At 39.0% G+C, this 24,393-nt stretch overlaps 4 protein-coding genes across 4 annotated transcripts; 1 reads left to right on the top strand and 3 right to left on the bottom strand.

Annotated features, from left to right (window-relative positions):
• Positions 1-2,785: 2,785 nt before the first annotated feature.
• LOC125214687 (serine carboxypeptidase-like 45) lies at positions 2,786-5,555 on the top strand. The gene is made up of 9 exons (XM_048115810.2): positions 2,786-3,261; positions 3,343-3,444; positions 3,512-3,607; positions 3,716-3,808; positions 4,184-4,263; positions 4,348-4,629; positions 4,754-4,878; positions 4,960-5,170; positions 5,252-5,555. Exons 1-9 carry the CDS (start codon positions 2,973-2,975, stop codon positions 5,399-5,401), a joined length of 1,428 nt encoding a protein of 475 aa, XP_047971767.2. The 5' UTR covers positions 2,786-2,972; the 3' UTR covers positions 5,402-5,555.
• Positions 5,485-8,093, bottom strand: RARE1 (Pentatricopeptide repeat (PPR) superfamily protein). Its single transcript, XM_048115808.2, has one exon. It carries the CDS (start codon positions 7,999-8,001, stop codon positions 5,755-5,757), a length of 2,247 nt encoding a protein of 748 aa, XP_047971765.2. The 5' UTR covers positions 8,002-8,093; the 3' UTR covers positions 5,485-5,754.
• Positions 8,094-10,710: 2,617 nt separating this feature from the next.
• On the bottom strand, positions 10,711-13,351 carry LOC125216255 (inactive leucine-rich repeat receptor-like protein kinase CORYNE). Its single transcript, XM_048117914.2, has 2 exons — positions 11,977-13,351; positions 10,711-11,341 (listed from the first exon to the last, which is right to left on the bottom strand). Exons 1-2 carry the CDS (start codon positions 12,846-12,848, stop codon positions 11,041-11,043), a joined length of 1,173 nt encoding a protein of 390 aa, XP_047973871.1. The 5' UTR covers positions 12,849-13,351; the 3' UTR covers positions 10,711-11,040.
• Positions 13,352-17,398: 4,047 nt separating this feature from the next.
• On the bottom strand, positions 17,399-24,393 carry LOC125216252 (ADP-ribosylation factor GTPase-activating protein AGD3). The gene is made up of 19 exons (XM_048117912.2): positions 23,892-24,393; positions 23,065-23,141; positions 22,854-22,954; positions 22,305-22,375; positions 21,994-22,056; positions 21,490-21,534; positions 21,002-21,067; positions 20,855-20,902; positions 20,652-20,747; positions 20,528-20,569; positions 20,141-20,356; positions 19,914-20,045; positions 19,597-19,821; positions 19,434-19,520; positions 19,018-19,353; positions 18,756-18,901; positions 18,585-18,678; positions 18,025-18,509; positions 17,399-17,939 (listed from the first exon to the last, which is right to left on the bottom strand). The coding sequence occupies exons 1-19, from the start codon at positions 23,934-23,936 to the stop codon at positions 17,825-17,827; spliced, it is 2,490 nt and encodes an 829-aa protein (XP_047973869.1). The 5' UTR covers positions 23,937-24,393; the 3' UTR covers positions 17,399-17,824.

Raw genomic sequence — 24,393 nt, 5'->3', positions numbered from 1 at the left:
GTTTATTTTACACACATTTTAATTTATTCATTCCCACAGAAAAAGGTGGGAGGTTGGAATTTTTTTTACTTTATAAGAGTTGGTGTTCTAGAAAAAAGTTAAAAGAAAATTTTAATGATAGTGCTTGCAAGAAATGTGTAAAGCAACACCTCCCTATCTATTGACAAATGTGGCACGATTAGACAATATCATTACTCAAACAATCAAATATAGAAGTGGTTATGCATTAATCAATGGTCAAAAGCTAATTTGAAATGTGAAAAAGAGGACAAAAGGTTAGGTTATTTTCTATTTTAATGCATTACTAGACATGGTGTGACAATAGGAGTGGGTAGTGATGATGGTAATTAAAAAGAACTGGAGATTTATTAAATACTCTATTTATGAATATTTTAAATTATTTAAACTCTTACACTTTTGGATTTTGTTTTCCTTTTTTAAGGCATTTGCTTCTTTCACTTGTGAATCATCACTAATGAAAGTGTGGGACATTAGGATTCCATTTAATGAAAGTTCTAGAAATAAAGGTAATGACTCAATCATGACATGTAGTGTGACAAATATTTGTGAATTGTGAAGCTATATTTGATGATTATATGGTTGACAATAGTTTTTTTCCTTTTTCGAATTTGGAATGACCTCAACTTAGTGCTATATTGGCATGAGATGAGATCCATTTGTAAGGGGTAATTATTTTTTAAATCGCCTATTCTGATCGAAATTTGATTTTATTTCATAAATGTAAAACTTGATCGCTCATATCACGAACTTACGCCTTGTAGCAAATTTCTCTCTCTTGTTCAATTTTCTCCTAAATTGAATTCTATGGAGTCAATAAAAAGAATGACATGCATCAGAATTTTAAATCATGGAAAATTCATTATACTACATAAATTCATAATTTTTACAATGAAATTGATGTTCATGGTAAATTTCATTCAAAGTTTATGATTTTAGAGATCAATTTCTTAAAGGAATTCTTCAAAGTATTAGTTGTAACTATTTCAATTTTCAAACACTACACAAGTTTTACCAAAGAACTAAGTAGCAAAATTATAAATCAAGAAGAGTGACATATATTCTTGATGTAAATTAGTCTTTTCAATCTATAATTATTTTGGAATCTACATTGAAAGAATCTTGTCTGTCTTCATATGTTTGTGAAGACATAGTTGACAAAGAGTATATATAGTTTAGGCCAACTTTTTGTTCCAATAGCTTTTTCTCTACTCCATTAGCCTTGGCTTAGGGGAAGCACCAATTTATCTTCATCTATTATAAAGATGGTCAAAAAGGATGAAAACATTTGTATAAAATAACCATTTATTCATATGTATGTGTGCACAACATTTTAAAAGGATTGCTTAAAAATCAAGAAAGGACATAGTGTAAAGGTCAAATGAAGCAATACATATTACATACAAAAAGAGTGGGTGACAAAATGATAAATTACATATACACAAAGCAGAAATACAGCCTCTTTACTTTACCTTAGGATATCATGTGATATAGCTAAAAAGGTAGTAATATTTAATACTGTTTCCTCAACTTTTTTTATCCTTTCACAAAGGAAATAAAAGGTTTCAAATTAAACAAAGGTTTGTCTTTTAGGACTAAATCTTCTTTAAAAAGACCGAATTTGTTGTTAGGGAATGGAAAACATTATTCTAGAATATCTCTTGATTCATTCTACCATGAAATGGTAAATAGTAAAAAAGGTATAGAATTCAATATTTTTCGAAAAAATAGTTTGGAATCTTGAAAGGTAGATTTAATTTTCCAAGGCAAGATTGTACCTGCCAAACAAACAAAACAATGAAAAGGTCTTATTATTCTCTGCATATTTCATACTGAAAGCAACAAATGAAGGTTTTTTCTTTCTTGGGTGAAATGATATTGTTACATAAGCAAACATGTCTTTCTTGAATGATATAATTGCATTAGCTGTCACATGCCCCATTTCTTATGCTATTGAATTTAAAAAAGATCCTTCGTGTGTACTTTCTTAACTTTAAATTCATATTTTTATCTCAATTACGCATAAATATATAATTCGACAGCATTATTCTCATTTAATTTATATTGACATTAATTTTTTCTGTTTTAAACATTTGATTTAATTCTCATATTTTAAAAAGTAATTATTGCATCAAATAATTTTTACCATTAAAAATCAAAGTTCAATTTATTATTTTTTAAGTTGTAGAGAAAATATGTAAGTCGAACTTTGGTTTTTATGCAATTTATAAATTATTGACATCGATAATAATTTAAGATATTAAATTAAAAAAAAAACAACAATAAAAAAAAATCAAGTCCCCACATATACTTAAGATATGTATAACATAATAGAGTCATCTGATAGAGATTTTTTTTAAAATAGACAAACTTTTATGATAATCAGGCAATGATACCTGATAATTCCGAAGTTATATTACTCGAACCCGACTTTAGCATTTGATGTTGCGGTTGCGATATCAAGTACGACCTAATATGACTATTTTCTTGTCGGATCAGGTAATACCCGATAGTCATATTCCTAATTTTATCCATAAATGTAACAACAATATAACAAGTTTTATGGGATTATTTGAAATAAAGCATCTTCGAATTCAGTGTGGTAGAATAAGCTTTCTAGTCTACACTCAATTGCAATCTTGAATAAATCCCACTTCAAAAAATTGAATCTTTTTGAAGTTTTTATTTTCAACCCAACCTATTCACATGACAACAAGAGAACAAGCTATGAGGGGACTACAAATACAATTGCCCTCTGCAAGAACTCAGAAAGCCCAGTTTTTTTCCATTCCCTTTTATCATATTCTTGTTGATTCACACTGCATCACAATCAGATCATCTCCAAAACGACAAAAGCTAATTCAATAATGACAAGAAAAGAACACACCCCCATCTTTATATAATCCTCCTTTCCTCTCACACACACTCTCACACCTCACCTTTGCTGCTTGGCCATGGCTGCCATTGTAAAGATCTTAGCTTTTCTCACTTTCTTAGCACATTCAGCCCAGTCCCATTTCTCTTCTTCTTCTTCTTCTTCTTCTTCTTCTTCTTCTTCTTCTTCTTCTTCTTTGTCAGCTGCTGACAGAATATCTGAGCTTCCTGGGCAGCCCAGTGTTGGCTTCCACCAGTATTCTGGCTATGTCTCTGTTGATCAAAGGGAGGAGAGAGCCCTCTTTTACTACTTTGTTGAAGCTGAGATTGACCCTGCTTCAAAGCCTCTTGTTTTGTGGCTCAATGGAGGTCTGATTTCACACTCACTATGTGTTACTGTGTGTGTACTTTTCTTGATGAATGGTGTGTTGTGTGGTGATTGTTTTGCAGGTCCTGGCTGTTCTTCATTGGGAGTTGGGGCTTTCTCTGAAAATGGGCCTTTTAGGCCTAGTGGGAATGGGCTGGTTAGGAACGAGCATAGCTGGAATAGAGGTTTGTTGTCACATTTCAATCTTTGATTGATGTTTGCTTCAAATTTGATTGGTTTGATGGTATGCAGAAGCAAATATCTTGTATTTGGAGTCACCTATTGGGGTGGGGTTTTCATATGCTGCAAATTCTTCCTCTTATGATGGTGTGAATGACAAGATCACAGGCATGTTTATTGCTGTTTACATAGTAATTTCTTGGTCCATTTTAGGAGATGGGGGAGTTTCTTGATCAATATTTTGAAATCTTGCTTGTGTATATTGTGTGTTTATAGCTCATGACAACTTGGTGTTCCTGCAAAACTGGTTCCTTAGATTCCCACAATACAAAGACAGGAGCTTGTATATCACAGGAGAGAGCTATGCTGGTAATAAAAATTGAATCTTTTCTCAATAGAATGAAATTCTTGTAGGCTTCGTTTGGTACCATGGAATTGAGGCTGTGGTTTTGGAATTGAAGCCTTCCATTCCGAATCACAAAAATATTTGAATTTGAAATTAAATTATAAACATCTCTAGTGTGTGCATTGTGTGTGGTGTATTGTGTATACAATGTGTGTTTTGTGTGAACAGTGTTTATTGCGCGTGTGTGCAGTGTGCGTATTTTGTATATGTGGTTGCATGTAGTGTGTGTAGTGTGTACAATTACTTCGAATTCAATTCGGTAATATTCCAATTCCACGGTATCAAACGGACCCGTATGGAAATCAGAATTGTTTCTAACAAGTTATAGTTACTCTTAGGCCACTACATTCCCCAACTAGCAGAGCTAATGCTACAATCCAACAAAAAAAGACAAGAATTCAACTTGAAAGGAATTGCAGTGAGTTTTATTTGCTCTTCCTAAACCACATTACCCATTCTCGTTTCAACAATCAAGATCACTAAACTCTAATCCACAATGCAGCTAGGAAATCCAGTTCTTGAATACGCAACCGACTTCAACTCAAGGGCCGAATTCTTCTGGTCGCACGGCCTAATCTCCGATACAACGTACAGAATGTTCACTTCCTCGTGCAACTACTCGCGGTACGTCAGCGAATACTACAGAGGCTCCCTCTCCCCAATCTGCTCCAAGGTTATGAGCCTTGTCACTACTGAAACCAGCAAGTTTGTGGACAAATACGACGTCACTCTCGATGTCTGCATCTCGTCTGTGCTCTCTCAATCCAAGGCTCTTGCTCCTCAGGTACAAAAAAGCTTTATCGAATACATTGTATTGGCTTGGATGATTTTCTCTCAATTGTTACATGGCCTCGTTGGACTCTTAACTGTTGCAAATTGAGTGTTGCGGTTGTGGTGGTGAATTGCAGCAAGTCACTGAGAGCGTTGACGTGTGTGTGGAGGACAAGACTGTGAATTACTTGAATCGGAAGGATGTTCAGAAGGCCTTTCACGCTCGTCTCGTTGGAGTCAACCGGTGGCTCGTCTGCAGCAAGTAAAAGTCTTCGTTGATTACACACACAATGCGCAAGTGGATGGTTTTTTCCTAATTTTTTTGTGTGCAATCTTGTTGCAGCATTTTGGATTACGAACTGCTTGATCTCGAGATACCTACGATCAACGTGGTGGGGAGGATAATCCAGGCGGGAATCCCGGTGTTGGTATACAGTGGTGATCAAGACTCAGTCATACCTCTAACTGGGAGTCGAAGGCTCGTACACAGGCTGGCGCGGGCGTTGAAACTGCGTTCGAGCACGCCTTATCGGGTGTGGTTTGCTGGGATGCAGGTGAATTGTTGTTACTCTCTTGAAAAAATGAAATGGTGGATTTATTGTTAACTAACATGTGTGAGTGGTGGTGATGTTTAGGTTGGAGGATGGACTCAGGTCTACGGCGACATCCTCTCGTTTGCAACGATCCGCGGAGCGTCTCACGAAGCTCCGTTTTCGCAGCCGGAGAGGTCCCTTGTGCTGTTCAAGGCGTTTCTAGAAGGCAGGCCTCTACCTCAAGAATTCTAAGAGAAAATCTCAAATTGAAATTGTAAAGAATTTAAATTTGTTAATTTGTTGTGTTTTCTGGAAATCAAGAAGTGTAAGAAGAATGAAGGAATGAAGTGTGCCATTTAATGGCAGTTTTTGTCATAAGATGAAATGTATTTTTTGTTCATGATCACCACAATTTGGGAATGAGGTCGACCGATCCCACTGTCGCCCATGAAGTTCGAAAACGCAGCTAAATATGGGCTTTGAATATGCCAACGATCCCACACTGTCTTTTGCGTTACTGTTCTTCATCTGTCATTCATTATACGCAACAACCGTTATATTGCCCTCTCCCTTCTGACGCCGGCAACAATCTTTTTCACTGCCAGCTACCAGTAATCCCCACACGAGCATTCTCCGTTTATGAAGCGATGGAATCTATTTGAATCTCGAACCACAATCTCCCGTCCCGTCACGAGCGACACATGCTTACCAAACTCATGGCAGCCTCTGCACGCCCTCAGGTTCTTGAAAACAACAATCGCCGACGTTGGAGCCGTCGCTATCAGCCCGTACCCTATCGCCAGCCTCTCGCTGTGCACCATCTCCTGTCTCTTCCTCTCCCTCCACACCTCGTCTTCCTCACTCAACAACACGACATCCTCACTCGTTTCCCCGAATCCCATCTCGTCCACCTTCGCGTACACCTCCTCCGCCCGGGGATGGTGCCGATCCCCCACCACGAAGCGATGCACCTCCCCACCAATGCTGATCCAGCTGCACCCCGTCTCCTTCCGCACGCCCCTCTCCGCCATCAGCCTCCTCACCCCCGCCGCCTCCTCCCACCTCCCACACGAAGCGTGCATGTTAAACCGGAGGACATAAGCAGCAGCGTCATGGGGGTCAAGCCGGAGGAGCTCGTCCGCAGCGGCTCTCCCGATCTCGTACTCCCCGTGGATCGAGCAGCCCCCAAGCAAACTCTTCCAGCTCATGGCATCCGCCGCGAATGGCATTCCCTTTATCAAATCAAACGCTTGTTTCAATAATCCGGCTCGAGAGTAGGCATCGATCATACAGTTGTAGTGATCAATCGTCGCTTTACTACCCATGGATCGAAAAAACTCCTCTGCTTCTCGAACCAAACCGGCATGGCTGCAGGCCGTGAGGATCGCCACATAAGTGACGGCGTTGATCCTCACCCCGGAAGCCTGCATTTTCCTGAAAAGGGAAATGGCCTCCGAGGCCTTCCCATGGTGAGCACAGCCAGCGATCATGGCTGTCCACGCCACAGTATCCGGTGCATCCATGGACTCAAATGCTCGAAACGCGTAGTCCAACTTCCCACACTTGGCATACATCGTGATCATCGCACTCTCTCCGTAGAGATACGAAACAAGCCCTCTCTTTATCGCATCGCCATGAGCCTGCGATCCGAAATTGAAATCCGCAAAAGCAGAGCACACTTGAAATATGCTTGTGTACATGAATCTGTTCAAAACAACACCTTCACTTCTCAATCGCTTGAAAACATCGATGCATTTCTCAAACTCCCCAATTTGAGAATAGCCACACAATAAAGCACTCCAAGACACATCATTCGGCTCATCTATAGCCTCAAACGCTCGGATACCGGACTCAACGTCTCCACATTTCACATAGAAGTCCACGAGAGGCGTCCCCACAGAGACCTCGCGTTGTATCCCGTGCTTCACGATCAACCCATGAGCTTGCTCGCCCAATTTTCGATCAATGAGCGCTGCACAAACCTTCAGAGTTATCGAAAACGCAAACTCATCCAAATCGACATCTTCATCAACCATTCTTTCGAAAAATCTCAATGCATCATGATGCCTATTTGCTTGAGCACACCCCACCATCATCGTGGTGTATGAAACTACATTCTTCTCATTCATCAGACCGAATAATCTCTCCGCGCAATCCAAGCTCCTGCATTTCACATACATATTGCATAACGCAGTATCCAACGCTACGTTATCACCAAACCCGGCCTTGATTACTCGACAATGCATCTGTTTCCCAATCTCCAAACACCAAGATTCTGAAAAAGACTTCAATAGACAGACGTAAACATACGGATTCGGCTTAAAGTCGGAATCTTGCATACTCAAATACAGTTTCACAGCATCCTCCAACAGCCCTTCATCTGCGTAAGCAGATATAATTACGACCCAAGAACCCATACTTCTCTCAGGCATTTCATCAAACAGTTTCCGCGCATCGGACAAACTCCCGCAATCACAGTACATTCCGAGAACGCAGTTAACAAGATAATCCGGAGGGTCTTCCGGCAAACGGCGGTGGATCAGTTTGCCGAATTTTAACGACTTCAGCTTGGAACATGTGTGCAGCAGGTGCTTATACGATTGAGGGGAGACGGGGATGTTGAAATGGTGCATTTGGAGAAGGTATTCATGGGCTTCTTTGAGCTTGTCCTGTTTCGAGAGGGAGAGTAGATGGACGTTTTCGAGCTCTCCGCGGTGAGTTTCGGGGGATTTGGGCGATGATTTGTTGGATTTGAGGGATACCCATGAGGGAAGTTTGGCGAAATTTGCGTTCTGGAATTTATCAGCGTGGAGATTAGAGAAGGTTGAATTTAGTAAGTGAAGAGCCGGCATTGATTTCAGAGGAGGAAACAAAATGGTGAAGCCAATCTACTCTACCAAATTACTTTGATACCTTCATACGGAAGGCATTGTCTATTATACAACTTTTCAAATTAGTTTTTGGCATTAATTTTTATGAAATTGATTATTTTTGCATAAATTTTTTGCAAAAAATACTCAGAAAATCATTTGACGTTAGCACCAATGAGTTAAACAATATAGTATGCTGATGTATAAAAGCCACGTCATTTGGCTGAAAAACATCAACATCTGACATACAGGCAACTGAATTTTTTCACACTAAAATAATTATACTACTATAGTCTCTGGATGTTCCAATATAGATACTATCATACGTTTCTTTTCAGTTTGTCACACAAACAGATTTACATTAATTTCTTTTAAAGTTTTCTCTCATATCAATGTATTATACTATAATACTAGTATTTTCTTTCTCCATTTTACACACAAAACATCTCCTAAGAGCATCCGCAATGGTGCTTAGGCCACCAATAGACCAGCCATTCTTTCCCCTACCACGTCAGCAATACTAAAAAATCCACCTGCCACATCAGATTTAGGCCAGCCATAGGCCAGCCGTAATAAAAATAATTCAAAATATACTACATTTACGGAATTAAAATTACGATTAAAATACGGAATTAAATTTACGACACGTATACGGAAAAATTAATCCATTCCATTAAAAAAAAGTACAAAGATTTAAAAAAAACAAAAGTACAAAGATTTTAAAAAAAAAGTACATGATTTTTTTTAAAAAAAAAAGGGCTTCAACACACAAGCCCCGCCACTCTCTACTCCTCATCGCCGTCGCCGTCGTCCTCGCCGTCGCCGCCGCCGCCCGTGGTATCTGAGCCCACGTCGGAACCCGCTAGCTGTGCCCTCGCGATTTCCAAATCAACCCGCATGCTCTCGAGCATCTCGTGAAGAAACATCTTCTCCGTGGGGTCAGTGGCGGTCTTCCACACTTGGAAGACCTTGTACATCTGATCCCGCGTATGGTTACGCGAATGCAGAGTGTACTCGAGTGGGGCGGGTGGGAGGGCGGAGGACTGGACCTCGCGGGGCGATAGGGGGGATCCGCCCCTCGCAGCCCGCTGCGCCCGCTTCTGTCCAACCGGGCGGGGGCAACCAGTAAATGAAGGAGGGGATGGAAACTCCTCAGCATCCGGGGGGAGGTCGTGGGATCCGGCGCTGCTGCCGCTATAGTTCAGTCGCTGCTTCTTCGGCCACCCAGCGTCGCACCCCGCCCGGAACTTCTCGGAGTCCTTCAGCAACAAGAAGCACTCCCAGAAGGTGAACTCCTTATACGTCCCCTGCAAGGGGAACTAACTCGCGGCGATCCTCCGGTCGTCGTCCTCATTCTGCCCACTACTGAGCTAACGGAGGGCGTTGGCGTACAAATTCGAAAAACGGCCCACCGCGGCCCTGGTGCGCTCCCACCCCTTCCGGACCTCCTCCGGGCTGAAGTCCTTCCTGTGCGGGCAGTGCCTCCTATAGGCAGCTCTGATCTTCGCCCACATGTTGACGATCCGCTGGTTGTTCGCAACCAGTGGATCGTCGCACACCTCCAACCACCCCCTGGCCACCCCGACGTACTCATCCTCCGTCCACTTCCTCCGGCCAGGGGTGTCGTCAACAGCGGGCTCCGATGACTCGCCGACCGCCTTGGCCTTCCCCTTCCCCCTCGTCTTCTTCTTCGGCGCGGCCCGCCTCGCTGGAACCGGAGTATCATTTTCCCCGAGATCGATCCCCATATCATGCAATGACAGAAGGTCATCGCCAGTGAACTGCGTCTCCACTGGGGTCGACGTGTGAGACGAAGCCGTCAAAAAATCAAGCGAGGGCCGAAATACCGTGTCCCCTCACGGTGACCCCTACACCCCCCCTGCATCCCGGGATGCATACCGTGCTGCATCCCGCCCTGCCACATCATCCCCATCATCTGCTGCAGCATCATCTGTTGCTGCATCTGGGGCATACCCCCCCCACCCGGGCGCTGACCGCCCGCCGCTCCCCTGCCCGCTGCCCGGCATACCCCCCTGCGCCCCCCGGGCGCACCGACCATCATCCCCATCATCTGATTCCAAGGGATGTTAAACCCCGGGCCCATCTGCCCCCATCCAGATCCCACAGGTACCGTGGGAGTTTGAGATCCACTCGTCGCTGGACTGGACTCGTTGTTGTGATCCATCGCTCGATGATGCTCTTGTACAGAAAGCTAGAGAGAGAGAAAACTCGTTAAAACAAGTGGTGCAAATGAAAATGAAACGAAAATCGCGTTTATATAGGTTTTTTTTAAAAAAAAAAAAGAAAAAAGACGCTGGCCGATCGGGCCGCCACAATGGCGGCTAGCGCATCGGCCAGCGCCCACCAATCGGCCAGCCCACGCCGATCGGCTCGCCAGTATACCGCTCGCCGTCTCCAATGGTTCGGCTAGCCGATCGCTAGCCGACCATTGCGGATGCTCTAAAAAATCCAAATATTATCATCCAAGTGTAACATCTTGGACAAAGAGAGTATTTCATCTTTTATTATCTCATATACTTTTCACTCTTTGCTTATTTATTTTTATCGTCTCATACTTTACCCTCTCTTCATTTATCTCTTTAATTTAAATATCAATTTCTTAAATTTCGTGCCTAAAAAGGGCTTCGTTTATACAGGGACTGAGAGTATTAAACTCTAATTCGCCAAAAATAAAGAAGATAATTAATATCAAGATATGTTAAAGAGCGGTGAAAATGTGGAAGGGCCTCTGATTCAAAAAAGTTACAGGGCAAACAAAATCATCCCCTTCACCATAAGCAAAATGCCTCCCCACTTTCCTCCATCAAATCAGTCCCTTCACAACACCAATCTCAGTCAAGCAAGAAACACTACAACGTAGCCTCGTTTGCGCTCAAAAAACGACTCGTTCGCTACAGACGAAGCCGGAGCTCAGTGGTTGCTCCCACGGCAAACCTATGCACGTTGCCTCATGCTGTGTAAGCCGCGGGGACAACCAAAAGCTCCTTCTCCTGGCTTGCTTTAGAAACTGTTCAGCTGAGTCAGCATAGAAACGAGCTCATCGGTCGAGGGGCGGTCAGCGGGCAAGTCTGATAGGCACACGACCGCGATTCTCACAGCCATCAGCATCTCCTCCTCTTCCACTTCTTCTCCTAGAATGCCTTTGTCCAGCGCTTCCCGGCACTCGCCGGCTTGCTGCAGCTGCCGGAGCCACTGCCCTAAGCTTCCCCCGTCGCCAAATAACGGGTCCAGTGGGTCCCGGCCGGTTAATAGAACGCCTAATATCACCCCAAAGCTGAAGACATCACTTTTATCTGTATACCTAGAATCAATCCCAAATAAGTTTTACTTACATTTCCACAAACAAAAGTATAGCATTTTTCAAGAAATTGATTAATCATGATTCTTGGCTTGTCAACTTTATATGACTAATATACTTTGATTCTATGCTTTACACAGCTTTTGCATAAAGCTTAAAAAAGCACTTTCCCCATTCTAAAACTTTTGATCACTCTATCTTTTGATAAATATTGGAATATGTCAATAAAGACATGCTTAAAGATCTGATTTTTAATGAATTTATACTATTATAAATGAAAAGAGGAGATAAGTTCAATTCTTAATCACTCTGTTTTTGGATGCATAATCATCAACTAAGCACAACAATCATTGATCAAACATGGAGTCATGGAGTAATCACGCAAAATATGAATAAAGATCTGATTTTTAATGAATTTATACACTATTATAAAGTGAAAAGCATGTATGCATTACTTCTTGATCAAGAAGTGAAAGGAGATAAGTTCAATTCTTGATCACTCTATTTTTGGATGCATAATCATCAACTAAGCACAACAATCATTGATCGAAAATGGAGTAATCACACAAAATATGAATAAAGATCCGATTTTTAATGAATCAATACTATTTTAGAGTGAAAGGCAAGCAACTTCATACCTACAATTCTGAAAACACTCGGGTGCATTGTACCCCGATGCTGTTCGTCTGAAATCGGGAAGGATAGCAGCGAGTCCCAAATCAGCCAACCTAGGATCGAACTGCGAGTTCAATATCACATTCGAGGGCTTCAAGTTATAGTGCAACCTTCTCGGATCACAGGCGAAATGCAGGTGATACAACCCTCTAGCAATACCAACAGCAACACGAAGCCGAGACTCCCACTTGAGCTCCAACTGATTCTCCCTCACTCTCCTCATTACATCGTCAAGGCTCCCAGCTGGGGCAAAGTCATACACCAACGAGAATCCACTCGATTCACAAACATAAGACCTCAAACTCATCAAATTCCTATGCCTCAAGCTCGCAAGAACTTCGAGCTCCTTCCGTATCTTCTTCCTCAAGGCCTTCCCCCGAGCCCCGACCCCACAGTCAGGCTCGAGCCTCTTGACTGCCACCACAAGCCCGTTGTCGAGGACGGCCTTGTAGTATCTTCCAGTCGGGCTCGAGCTCAGAAGGTCCGAGCTGCTCGAGAGGGCTGATCTAAGCGTCCTAGCGGAGATTCGAGGCGAAAACAGCACAGGGCCTTTGAGAATTGGAGCTCTGTTCACATACTTCACAAAGTGCCTAAACAGCAAAGCTAAGAGAAGGGCACCAATCAATCCTGTCACAATCCCTAATCCTATGCTCAAGAAAATCCTCCTCAGCCTGTTGTTGAGGCTGAGCGGCGGCGGCGGCTCGCCGGAGAAGCTCTTGCTAGGCCTATCTATGCATTCAGATGAGAGTACATTCACACAAAAAGCTAACAACACAACCATCTTTAACCCCTCATGTCTATTCCTCTCCATAGAAAGATAGTTATGAGCTAACATAAGAAAGCAATTTAGCAAAACCCCTCATTTCTCAAACACAATATTCCACTATATACAGAGAGACCGTAAAAAAGCAAACCACATTCCCCCAATTAAAGGTGAAGACAGTCACATCATAGAAGAGCAGTTTCTAGAGGAATCTTGCAGCCCCAAATGGCAAAAAGACTGAACCTTTGGGATAAAATCATAGCTGTTGTGAAGGGAAATCTTGAGAATGAAGGAGGAGGGGAATGATTACATCAGAGATTCCATTTGCGTCATTTTTGCAAACACCTTGAGCGCTATATTGTCTGTTTTGTAGAGTACATTCAAATTCAAAGTGAGGGGAAGTGAAGTGTGTTAGAAAAAAGGTGAAAAGTGAAAACTGAGGAGAGGAAAGGAAAAGAAAACCCATATTTCAAGCTCCAAGAACCAAAGCGCTAACAAACAAACAACATTTCAAAGCCAACCAGATTACATATATATGCATAATTTAAAACTCAGGGAATAACTCTGGTTTGCTATGTATTGGGCTCACTTTCATACAAAATGATGACTAGTAATTAAACTCCAAAAATAATATTGTTAGCTTGAATGAATTTAAAACAGAGGTGCATATTTAAATTAGGGTAAATTTACTGGAAAACTCATTAAATTTTGATCAATTTTCTTGTCCATTTCGCAGTAGTAAAAATAGTCGATTTTATGCTAATTTTGATATTTTTGCTATCATCCCGTATCTCAGAATTGGAGAAAATTAATTCTGGTATGGAAGACGGAAAATACGTCAAGTAAAATTCACATCTTTAATTTTAAAATTAAAACAACGTCATTTAATATATTTGATCAGTTACGTCTTTAATTTTTTATATGTGCGCGCGTCAGGTGAATAAATTAAGACATGTAGGATGAACAAATAAGAAAAATATGATACAGTATTAATTATATATAATCGACTATTTTCAAAAATCAAGTTATTGACCAAATTGCAAAATTTTGCTCTTTAAATTGTTATAACGAAGTAGAATGGACTTGAAAGTGTAAAATTGATGGGATATTATTGGTTCAATTAAGGTAAATCTTCATCACCCATAGTGTGAAACATTCAAGTACGATTTTTTTTAGGCAACATTTTTTTACATGTAAAATAGACTCAAATAAAAAAGATGAACAAGCTACAAAACGAACCTACACAATGATAAAAAAGTACAGCGCAACCATTCAAACAATGACTAACAAACTACTATAACTCAAGTAAATATGTTTAGAAGCACTTGAAAAGTAAAGTTAAAAGTACAGTGTATTCACCATTATATAACTAAACTACAGACATGCACAAATGAAGTAGTACTAAATATTTGGATATCATCATTGAGTGCGTAAATATGTTTACATGTTTTCTTGAATTTCTGAAGAAGTCTACTGGTGTAGTATATATCTATAGTTCAATTACAAATTATGTTTTGCACAACACGGGTCTATGATTGTATGTGTGTCTCCGTCCCAAGATAGTTGAGTATTATTTATTTTTTGGTTGTTTCAAAATAGTTGAATTATTTCTTTTTTTAGGTAAAAAGTTTTATCATCTCTCATAGTATTTTACTCTTTTTTTATCTCTCTTATATTATTCTCTCCACAACTATCCCGTGCCCCAAAAAATATCACAACTATCTTAGAATAGAGAAAGCACTAAAGTGTTTGTTTAATAGACATGTTGAGATAATAGTACAACATAAATTGAGCAACATGGACTTAAAGATTAAAATGGATTTTATCTACCAAATACAAACAAACTCATACGAACACAATAAAATATACTACTAGTATATCTTGGCCTACCAACCAAGCATAACATTATATAAATGTCATGTCAAATAGTACTTTATATAGATAGTAGAAGTAGTAGTAGTATTAATTATGAGCATTATTCTCATTTAATTTGTATTCAAAATATTTTCTAATTTATTTTATACATTTGATTTGATTATTAACATTATTAATTTTTTTAAAAATTTAGAAGCGATGTTTTCTTTCATTATTCTGCAATTTCAAACAAATCAAACCCCGTTTTATAGTTTATCAAACCAATTAAATAATGTTTTAAAAATATTAAAATCAAACAAATGCATACAATATATACGGGCATAACTGCATAAGCATAACATTTCTCTCTATGATCAATTGATCACCATAAATGATGTTTCTCGTTTAGCTGCAATTAGTTTAACTCTATTAAATCAAACATTATTGTATAAGATGTCGTTAATTTTATAATTGGTATTTATTCATTTTCTCATTAGCTTTAAATAAATTAATTAATTTTTGATAAATTTTTAAATTAATAGTACTAGGATTGCAAGGATTGGAAGTTGAGAATTGAGATTAGACGTTTCCCGCCGCACAGGGGTCCCACCGGAGGAACACGTAGATTAGCAGCTGCTATGTTTGTGGTCCGAAAGCATAGCATCATCGGACCTTGTGCTTCATCTCAGCCTTCCATTTCCTGCCCACTTATTTCTGGCCGTCGATCTCCATACACGCGAATTTATGCAAAATCACTTTTTCTATATTCTAAACAAAGATGCGAAAAATTGGTGAAGCGTGTTGGGCTGGACCTCTGAATTAGGACCTCATTTTCTCCAATAATTTGCTTTTCCATTTTATTAGGAGTACTTATTTTAGCCACGCAATCATTTTCTTTCTTATCAAATTCTTATTTAATCAGCATATTCGTACCATTTCAATGATAATGTCTCTCTTGGCTTTGAATATCGTGTATTTTGAATATCGTGTATTAAATTACGAGTGAACTATATAAATAGTATCTGATCTTTCACTTTTGCAAATAAATGGTACCTGATATTTATTTTATATCGTTTTTGGTATCCAGTGACAAAAATAACCCTGGATACCAAATATGTGATTTTTTTCTCATGGAGGATATTTTTGGAAATTACAATTAAATGGTAACCAAATATGTGATTATTTTTTCTTCCTTTCTTATTTCTCTTTTTCTTATTTAGTTCCTTATTCTTTCTTTTTTTCTCATTTTCTTCTTTCTTTTTAGTATTTTATCTTCCTTTATTTTTTTCTTTTTTCTCCTTAATTTATGTTTCTTCTTCCTTCTTTGTTCTTTTTTCTTCTTTTTCTTCTTTCTTTAGTGTTTTATACATACATCTTATTGCATTATAATACCTAATTAAATTAATTATTTAAAGTAATTAAATTAATTGAATACTTTTTATTAAATTATTTTATACTCATTTTAAGGTTGAAACTCCTAACTAATAATATTCAACTTTTATATCATTACAGTTCACAATGTTAAATTTTTATTAAGGCTATATTGATTAGTTAATAATAATAATAATAATAATAATAATTATTATTATTATTATTATTATTATTATTATTATTATTATTATTATTATTACATATATTATGTGATTCATAATCTATATAATTATACTATAATTATTTATTAATTACTATTAGTTTTTAGTATTATAATAATAATAATATTATAATAATAATTAAATATAATTATAACTATAATTATATTTAAATATATTTGAATGCTATTAAAAATGAATTAATTATTAATTTATAACATCAAAATAATAATATTAATATTGATTAATAATAATAGTAAAAAGAATTAGGAGAATGAAAGAAAATATTATAATATCACTTTTGGTACTAATTTTATGGATGCCCAAAATATCCTCTATGACATAAATGGGAAAATATATTTGTTTAAAGGGCATTTTGGGAAGAAAATTGCATCAGGTACCAAAAATGTGATTTATAGGTATAAAAAACGATATAAAATAAAGATCAGGTACCATTTACGTGCGAAAGTGAAAGATCAGGTACCATTTATGTAGTTCACTCTTAAATTAATGGACAATTAAACTAAATATTATCATTCGATTTAATCAAATTAATAACGTATCATGTTCCTAAACATTTTTAGAGCCAGCATATCCGTACCATTAATCGCAAAACCGTAAAAATTTACTCGGAACTGAAACCGGCGATTTTAGAACCGTGGTTTAGTTCAGGTTCAAAATTTTCCGAACCAAAACCGTGCCGGAACCACCGGTTAAGAACAATACCAAACCGGAACCGCAAAAAACTGCCTGAAAATCGTGAAACCGAGCCGGAATCGCAAAAAATCGCCGAAAACCGACAGTTTGAAACCGTAAAAAACCGCCAAAAAATCACCGCTTCGGAACCAGAACCGGAACCGCGAAACAATCTTGCAGTTCGGTTCCAGTTCTACAATTTCCAAAACCAGAACCTGCGGTTCCGAACCGTGACCGCTGATTCCAGAACCTCTAGATTAAATTGGTCACATGTAATTTTTGACTTTAAATTAAGTTTTGAAAACCTTATTATTTTCCCCAAAATAACTATTTGCACACCTATAAACTATTTCTATTTTTCATCTGTTTTTCTGGAATTTATTCCTACACTTCTCAATCACATGAAAACAAGGAAATTATGATGCAGCCAGCCCCCATAACTAATTAAACTAAATAAATATTGCAAAAAGGGGAGACCATACATGCACCACCTAAAAACAACATTAATTTAGAAGAGAACTCCTATCCAAATTCTTGGCAATGTATACACAACTCAAAAACAAAACAAAAACAAAACAACATCAAAATCCTAACTATACCATGTACAACAACAACACGCCATTAAAAATAAATAATAACTCAACAAACATTATACTTATAATACACCAATTTCATTACACCTAAATCTTTTTCTCATCACCATTAATCATAATGGCTAAATTAACCTCAAGATCGTCAATGTAGAAGCATATATGCTACCTCTGCAGAAGCCTGGGATTCATGAACGGCGTTCTCCTTCCGAGAGCAAGCGATCATACATAATTACAGTAGACTTGCTCCCAACGCCCCAGGAACCGTCTTCCTCGCTAAAAACGATGCATTTCTTGCTTCTTTCGTTGATTGAGCTCGTCATCCATGTGATTCCGACAGTATCGCAAGGACCTCATTGTCGTCAAAACTAGTTTCTACGGCAAGCTGAAGTGCGGATCTTCCTTGGTCATCAACGGCTCGCGGATCAGCCCCTCTGAAGTAATTAATCACAATTAGAATTTAAATGTGGCGATGCAGCGTGCCTCGTTAGCATATGAGACTATTCACCGACTCGTTACCTTGTTAGGAGAAGCTTTGCTAATGCGACTTTGCCTTTGATGATACACCGATGAAGGGGCGTGTGTGACCTAGAATCGGTAGCGTTTATGCTTGCGCCGTATTGCAAGAGAAGCTCTATCATTCCTATATCCGCAGTCTCGCAAGCGAGGTGAAGCAAGGAGCATCCATCGAGATCCCCAGCGTGACTGTCTTCGCTCATGCATGGGGGGTTTGTGGAGGTTGGAAACGTATCGTGCAACACCTCAGCTTCCAAGCAATCGGAGTAGGGATCATCATGGCCGGTCTGCTCTTGCAACAGCATTACTCTGGCAAGGGTAAGAGACGAGCTACTAGCTCCTTGCCCGTAAATAGCATTTATGTCTAATTCTGAGTGAACAATGAGCCCATATACAGCCTTCTTGTCGTTGGCACGGACAGCATCCCAGATCTGCTGTACTAGAGGCTGGTGGTCCTTGGACTTCCGAACAAAAATCTTATCCGCATACTGTTCAAACGGAAACAGCATACATATAAGACGAGATACAGTATAACAAGAATACGAGGATGATGAGAAAACTACCTTGGCATGAATGAATTTCTCCTTCGTAGAAATTGAATCCGTGGGACTGGGCTTGCTGAAGTAAAGCATTTGTGGCTTATTAGCCTGGTACAACCTTCATAAGAAACCAAAATATAAGCGACGAGATACAGAGAATTTACACAAACAGCAGCTCATCAAAGCAAGCTTTACCCCCTGGAGCCAAGATCGACTTGGAAGACACCCTGCGACTGCAGTAATTCCTCCCATACTGAATTGGCGAAGGTGTTTCCGAGAGACTGAAATAGATTTAAAACTGACGGCTCCCAGACCTTAACATCGAGAGTTAGTGACCTCACCTGCAAGGAGGAGCAAGAATCGACTTGCACATTAACTATAATATAGAGCAAAATGTGTTTGGTTTCGAGAGATTATGTAAGACAAAGGTAAGGCCTAGTAATAATGCTACCTATACCTTAGATATGTGCACACCGAGATTACGATGAACACCAGAGCATTCGATGCAAACAAGAACACCTAGATTCAATGATGCCCAATCTGGTTCAGAAGCACCACAATCAGCACATTTGTCGTTACCACAGACTTTCCGCAGTACATCAATTGGCTTCTCAGTTTTAAGACCGGTTCTTTGCTGTTGTGTGTTTCTCACATGACGGTCTATCTGTAACGAGTTAAACCTCTCTGAAGTGTACTCTTCGATTGCTCCATGATCAAAGTCAGCGCTTTCAAATGAACTACTCTCGCTGGTGGACCGATGATGACCGCTTCCCATCGGACTAACGGGTAAACACTGAACAACGATAGGAAACGTTCAGTAATGAAAATATTCCGATCACAGATGATTAGTGTATAACAACTCGGAAATGTTACCCTATCGGGAGTCTGGGAACTCAACAATGAGGCTATCACCCCCGTGATTTTCTCAATCCAATCCATTTGATCCAGGGCACTCTCTGCCTGACAAGCAAACGGAACAATTCATGAATGTCGAAACAATAGCAAACTTGAGAAGTATAAAACTGTAAAACCAGACCTGTAGTGTGTAGTTCTTTGTTGGGGAAATTATTCGGAAGCAGAATCTTAAATCTGATTGGTCAGCATCAACTTTTATTGTTGAAGTTAACAAGTTGACGGTATGATGAGCAACCGATTTCTCGTCATGTACCCCACCATGATAATGAGAATACAACCAGCGACTTAGCAATCCAGAACCCAATTCAGAACTATTCCGTTGACTAGAAAGTTGAGCGCCCGAACCCTGCAGCCAAAGATATCTCGTGGGATTGAAAGGACTGTATTTCTGGAGAAAAAACTACGATACATAAGGGTTTAGTTCAAGTATCCACTCACAGAAGGTTTGCTGCTTCTTTTGCGATAATAGTACAACATTCCTCGGCTATCAAGGACAAAGAACCTTCTCTTCCAATCACCCCTCAGGTTCGAGGATCGCTTCGAGAGGTAACCCTGTCTAATTGTTTGGACCTGATTGAAATTCCAAGCTTCAGCGACGCATAAAGAAAAGAAAATGAATAAGCTAGAGAAATTGACTGAGCGTTATAACATCAAAGCTCTCTGACCTTTCCTCTTGCAGCAGATTGCATGACAGCCTCTATCATCTTATGCGAACTCCTCCCAATGGCTTGTATTCCATCCCCTTTTGGAGATCCTTTTGAACCATTTGAGGACCACCGGCTTTCCCTATCAATCTGTCTTTTATATTCCTGCATCCTCTCGTTAAGAGCTGCTTGTTCATAGTTGGACCTCTCTTTTGATTGTTTCGCATAAGTCGAGACCTGCACCAAATATTAACAGTCCATATAATATTTCTCGGGTCATAATATTATAGAATTCATATAGTGCGTCCAAAATACTAATGGAAGGAAGAGTAACTTTATAGAATTACAAATAATCATCATAACTCATATTCTCAACTACTTCAACAACCCAAAGAAATTGAGACGAACCTGGTTAATATATGGTTCCATTTGATGCAGCAGCTCATATCCCTACACAAACCAAAGAATAGAGGGTTTGAAACGACAGAAACACTAGATTGAGAGGTTTGACCACTTCGCCATTAAGTTCTACCTGTTTGAAGTAGCGAAGATGAGAAGCCATCGTCTCACTAACTGCTTCTAAGAACTCAAATCTTTTCTTTGCTTCAACGTTTGAAAGAGCAGTAACCTGGATGGTAAGAATTCAAATTAAGCACATTCGAAATCTTGTGCAACAGAACCATAAATCGACTTTGAAATAATCAAAAGATATATAGTAAGTGGAAAATCACTAACCAGATTAAATCGCGCCTGCTCAAAAGTTGACCGAGCATGATGGAGTTCCTGGATGATTCCAAGATACAATGTTAAAACATGCAGTTAAGGGTATTATATGGATTTAATGATTTAGCTTCATGATCATGCGACAAGTTTGATGGTTACCTCCTCCAGGACAGTTGCTACATCACTTCTTGTGCCTTTTCGTAATGACAAAAACTTCTCACGAGCCTGTAGAACTATAATAGATTTACTAACAAAATTTACGCAAGTTGTCAAAGAAGTCTATCATAATAAACACCCTGCTTCTTAGAGACGAAACTGACAACCCCAAAGTACTGCTAGGCTGCTAGCAATTGTTATGGGGTTTTAGCAATTGATTAGGTTTTACTCATCCCAAGCTCATAACAATGACTCTATCTGGCAAGTTACGAAAATTTTGAAGGACCTTCATGGCCGGACTTCAGAAGAAGGTCAAAAATGTGTGGCTTGTAAGTTAACGCTACTGATATGTTCCGTTGCTGTCCTACTGCAGAAACTCTAAGGTTCAATTTCAAAATGCTCGATCCCAACTCTTCAACCCAACAAGGTGCCCAGGCAGAAGGCACTGGATGCTACACGCAAAAGCAAGGAGAATAGGTATGGAACAATACCTGGTCATAGAGAAGACTAGCCTTGTCAAAGCGTTTGCGTGCCTCCTGTGTGCTAAAACCCATTAGTGAAATGATCAAAAACTACAGACAGCAGAACATATGGATAAAGATGACTTAACAAATGTTTACAGGAGGCATGTCAATTTCAATACGAGTAGAATAAATACATGAAGGTGGCGCAGTAAGATAATAATACAATAACACTGGACCCAAGAACTTGGGTTGTATGCATAGAATGATAGAATACTGAATCTTAGTTGTGGAAGGCAAGATTTTGGGCCTAATGAAGAATACTAGATTTCATTTAACTAGCATCCATCAAGAAAAAGGCATTTAGAAAGAAAGACGTTCAAGTGGATCACAAAGATAAAGGACTCTGGCGAGTGGTGAGACAAATAACATAGCAGCAAATTTTGGGGTAATGATTACCAATTTAAGACAGCAAGCAAATGATATACATTGCAGTTTTTATCAAATCTAAAAGGGTAAAAGAGAAAAGGGTACCTTGACATCATGCAAATCCAAATTTACAAACTGCAGCAATCGATCATTTAGCAAGTGTTCAACCTGCACAAGTAAAAAAGCATACAGTTATATGCACATTTGCATGATAACTTATCACATTTATTCACAATCAAATTCAATATCCGTGTCGTTCATAAAAGTAGATAAAACGATGTCTATCAAAGTTACAGATGAAGTAAAGCTTCATTTTCAAAACAAGTTCCAAGAGACTGATAACACATTTTTTCCTCGGTGGCCTCAGCTGTATACGAAGTTTATACTAGATCGAGACCAGATTCATAAGTGCATACCTGAGATCTAAGAACTTCTTTGTATGTCCCAATTTCCCTCAATGCAATGGTGAATTTTGTCATTACAGGACCTACACGGGCAAGAATTTTAAACTAACAGTACCAGTTTTAATCAATTCACTGATAAAAGCCCACTGCCATAAAGAAAATAAATAGGCGTGTTACCAATAAGAGAACCAAAAAAATACTGTGGAACAAGATCAGACAAATTCAAGAACAAATTGAGTCAAATTGAGTCTTGATCCATAATGATCTAGACAGATGTGACCATAACACAGATCTTTTAGGTGTATAGCATGTGGTGCGATGTCAGCATATATATACCATATCATCAAATCAGCTAAACAATATTAACGTGACTAAGATTTCTCTAGATCGTGCAATGAGAGAGAGAGTAACTGTGTATTCCCATGGATTGACATTTGACACTCGAGAATCCATATGGCAGTCAGCACAGGCCAATTTTCATGGCTGTTAATGAAGATAAATACTTATGCAAGCCATCTAACTAGATTGCAGACAGTGAATATCTAGAACGTCCATTTATACCTCCAAAGGCAACACTAATAGGGTCATTATGGCCTCCACCAAAAGTTTCCAGGGCACTAGCAAAAGCTATGTCTCCATCATATCCCTCACCGAGTCCTTCACTGTAAGCAGAAAAAGATGTTTCAAACTTTAGACTCCACATTATCAAATAGAAAAATAGAGAATAACATGTAAGTCTAGTGTTCTAGAAACTGAAGAATATTGGTCTCACGTGTATCTTCGACATCCTTTGCAAAACTTCAAACACCTTTCACCCAAGGAGTCGGCACCTTCCTCCAAAGTTTGTATCTGTTCATCGAGAAAGCAGAGTTACAGAACCACCATTGAAAAAAAATCGAATAATGAGCGACAGAATGGGCTCAAATTACAGGAATGACACATCCGCTCTCAGAGAATCAGAGACTAGTAAAGTCTTTTAAATAGGATATTCTTTTGCTTTCTAGAAATTTGTATACCAGCAAAACATTTGTAGAATATCCTTGAATGTGAAGTGTTCAAAGTGATAACACAACTAGAAAATGTCACGGTGCCAGGACTTCCTTACTTTCCCCATATAAACTGAAGCCCAAAAGGCGAAAGACGAAAAGAAAGGAGTACATGCTTGTAAGTTATCAAATGTTCGAGGAAATTGAATATCTACCACTGTCACTTTACGATGTCATGTACGAGGGAAGAAAATTAAGCCAAAAACCCCCCATCATATCTTCAATCTTGAGACATGAGCTAAACCTAAACATTTCTACAACAAATCCTCTAACTTCAGATGGCCAAAGCTTGGAATCATCAATTCAGAGCTGATATAATACCTATAAATAATTAAAATCACACAGCCCAATGGGACAGTGTTCTATGATCAGAAAAGGCATGAATTTATTACAAACTAACCATGATTTCAGTTTTGAGCAGCAAGAAATAAGGAAAACAATTAAATCAATCGTCATCAAGCAAAAAAAATATATCAAATTCAGCTTATTTACAGCAAACAGCTACAAGAATTTTCATTAAATGAGTTGAAAAGGAAGATCAAAAAGCACCAACCTGCTTACGAAACATAGGAGAGTCATCAAGCTTAGCAAAATGCATGTTGGCAGACCCAATTCTTCTGCTCCTTTTTTACCTTCTTTTAGTTCTAAACAAACAATAAATTTCACCAAACTTCCATTGACAGCTAACAACAAGATCTTTTCTTTCTCTCTCCTTAAAGCTTAACCCATCACTACAATAACTACCATTTCTGCCGATCTCACTGATCCAAATCTCAGCTCTATGAAAATAAAAATGAATTCTTTCGAAATGGGTTTACTTTTCCTTGAAAAACAAAATGCGGGCTTTATTTCTTTCCCAATTTAACACTTTCCCATTTGGTGGAGTACAGAAATCAGAATTATGTTGGTGCAAAACCCGAGAAGGGGAAGAGATGGAATGAAGGGAGGAACCCAAACCCTAGGGGAGAGGAAAGTGAAGAGTGAGAGTGGAGACCAAGTGAGATGGAGAGGTCTGTTAATGGAGAAATCTTGGGAATTGATGAATGTTTTGTTGA

The sequence above is a fragment of the Salvia hispanica genome, chromosome 3 (assembly GCF_029641045.1).
Source record: "Salvia hispanica isolate PSC_SH4W2 chromosome 3, Shi_PSC_v1, whole genome shotgun sequence".
In the NCBI taxonomy this organism is placed as follows: Eukaryota; Viridiplantae; Streptophyta; class Magnoliopsida; order Lamiales; family Lamiaceae; genus Salvia; species Salvia hispanica.
The sequence above is the reverse complement of the archived record's forward strand: the minus strand, read 5'-3'. Positions and strand labels throughout refer to the sequence as shown.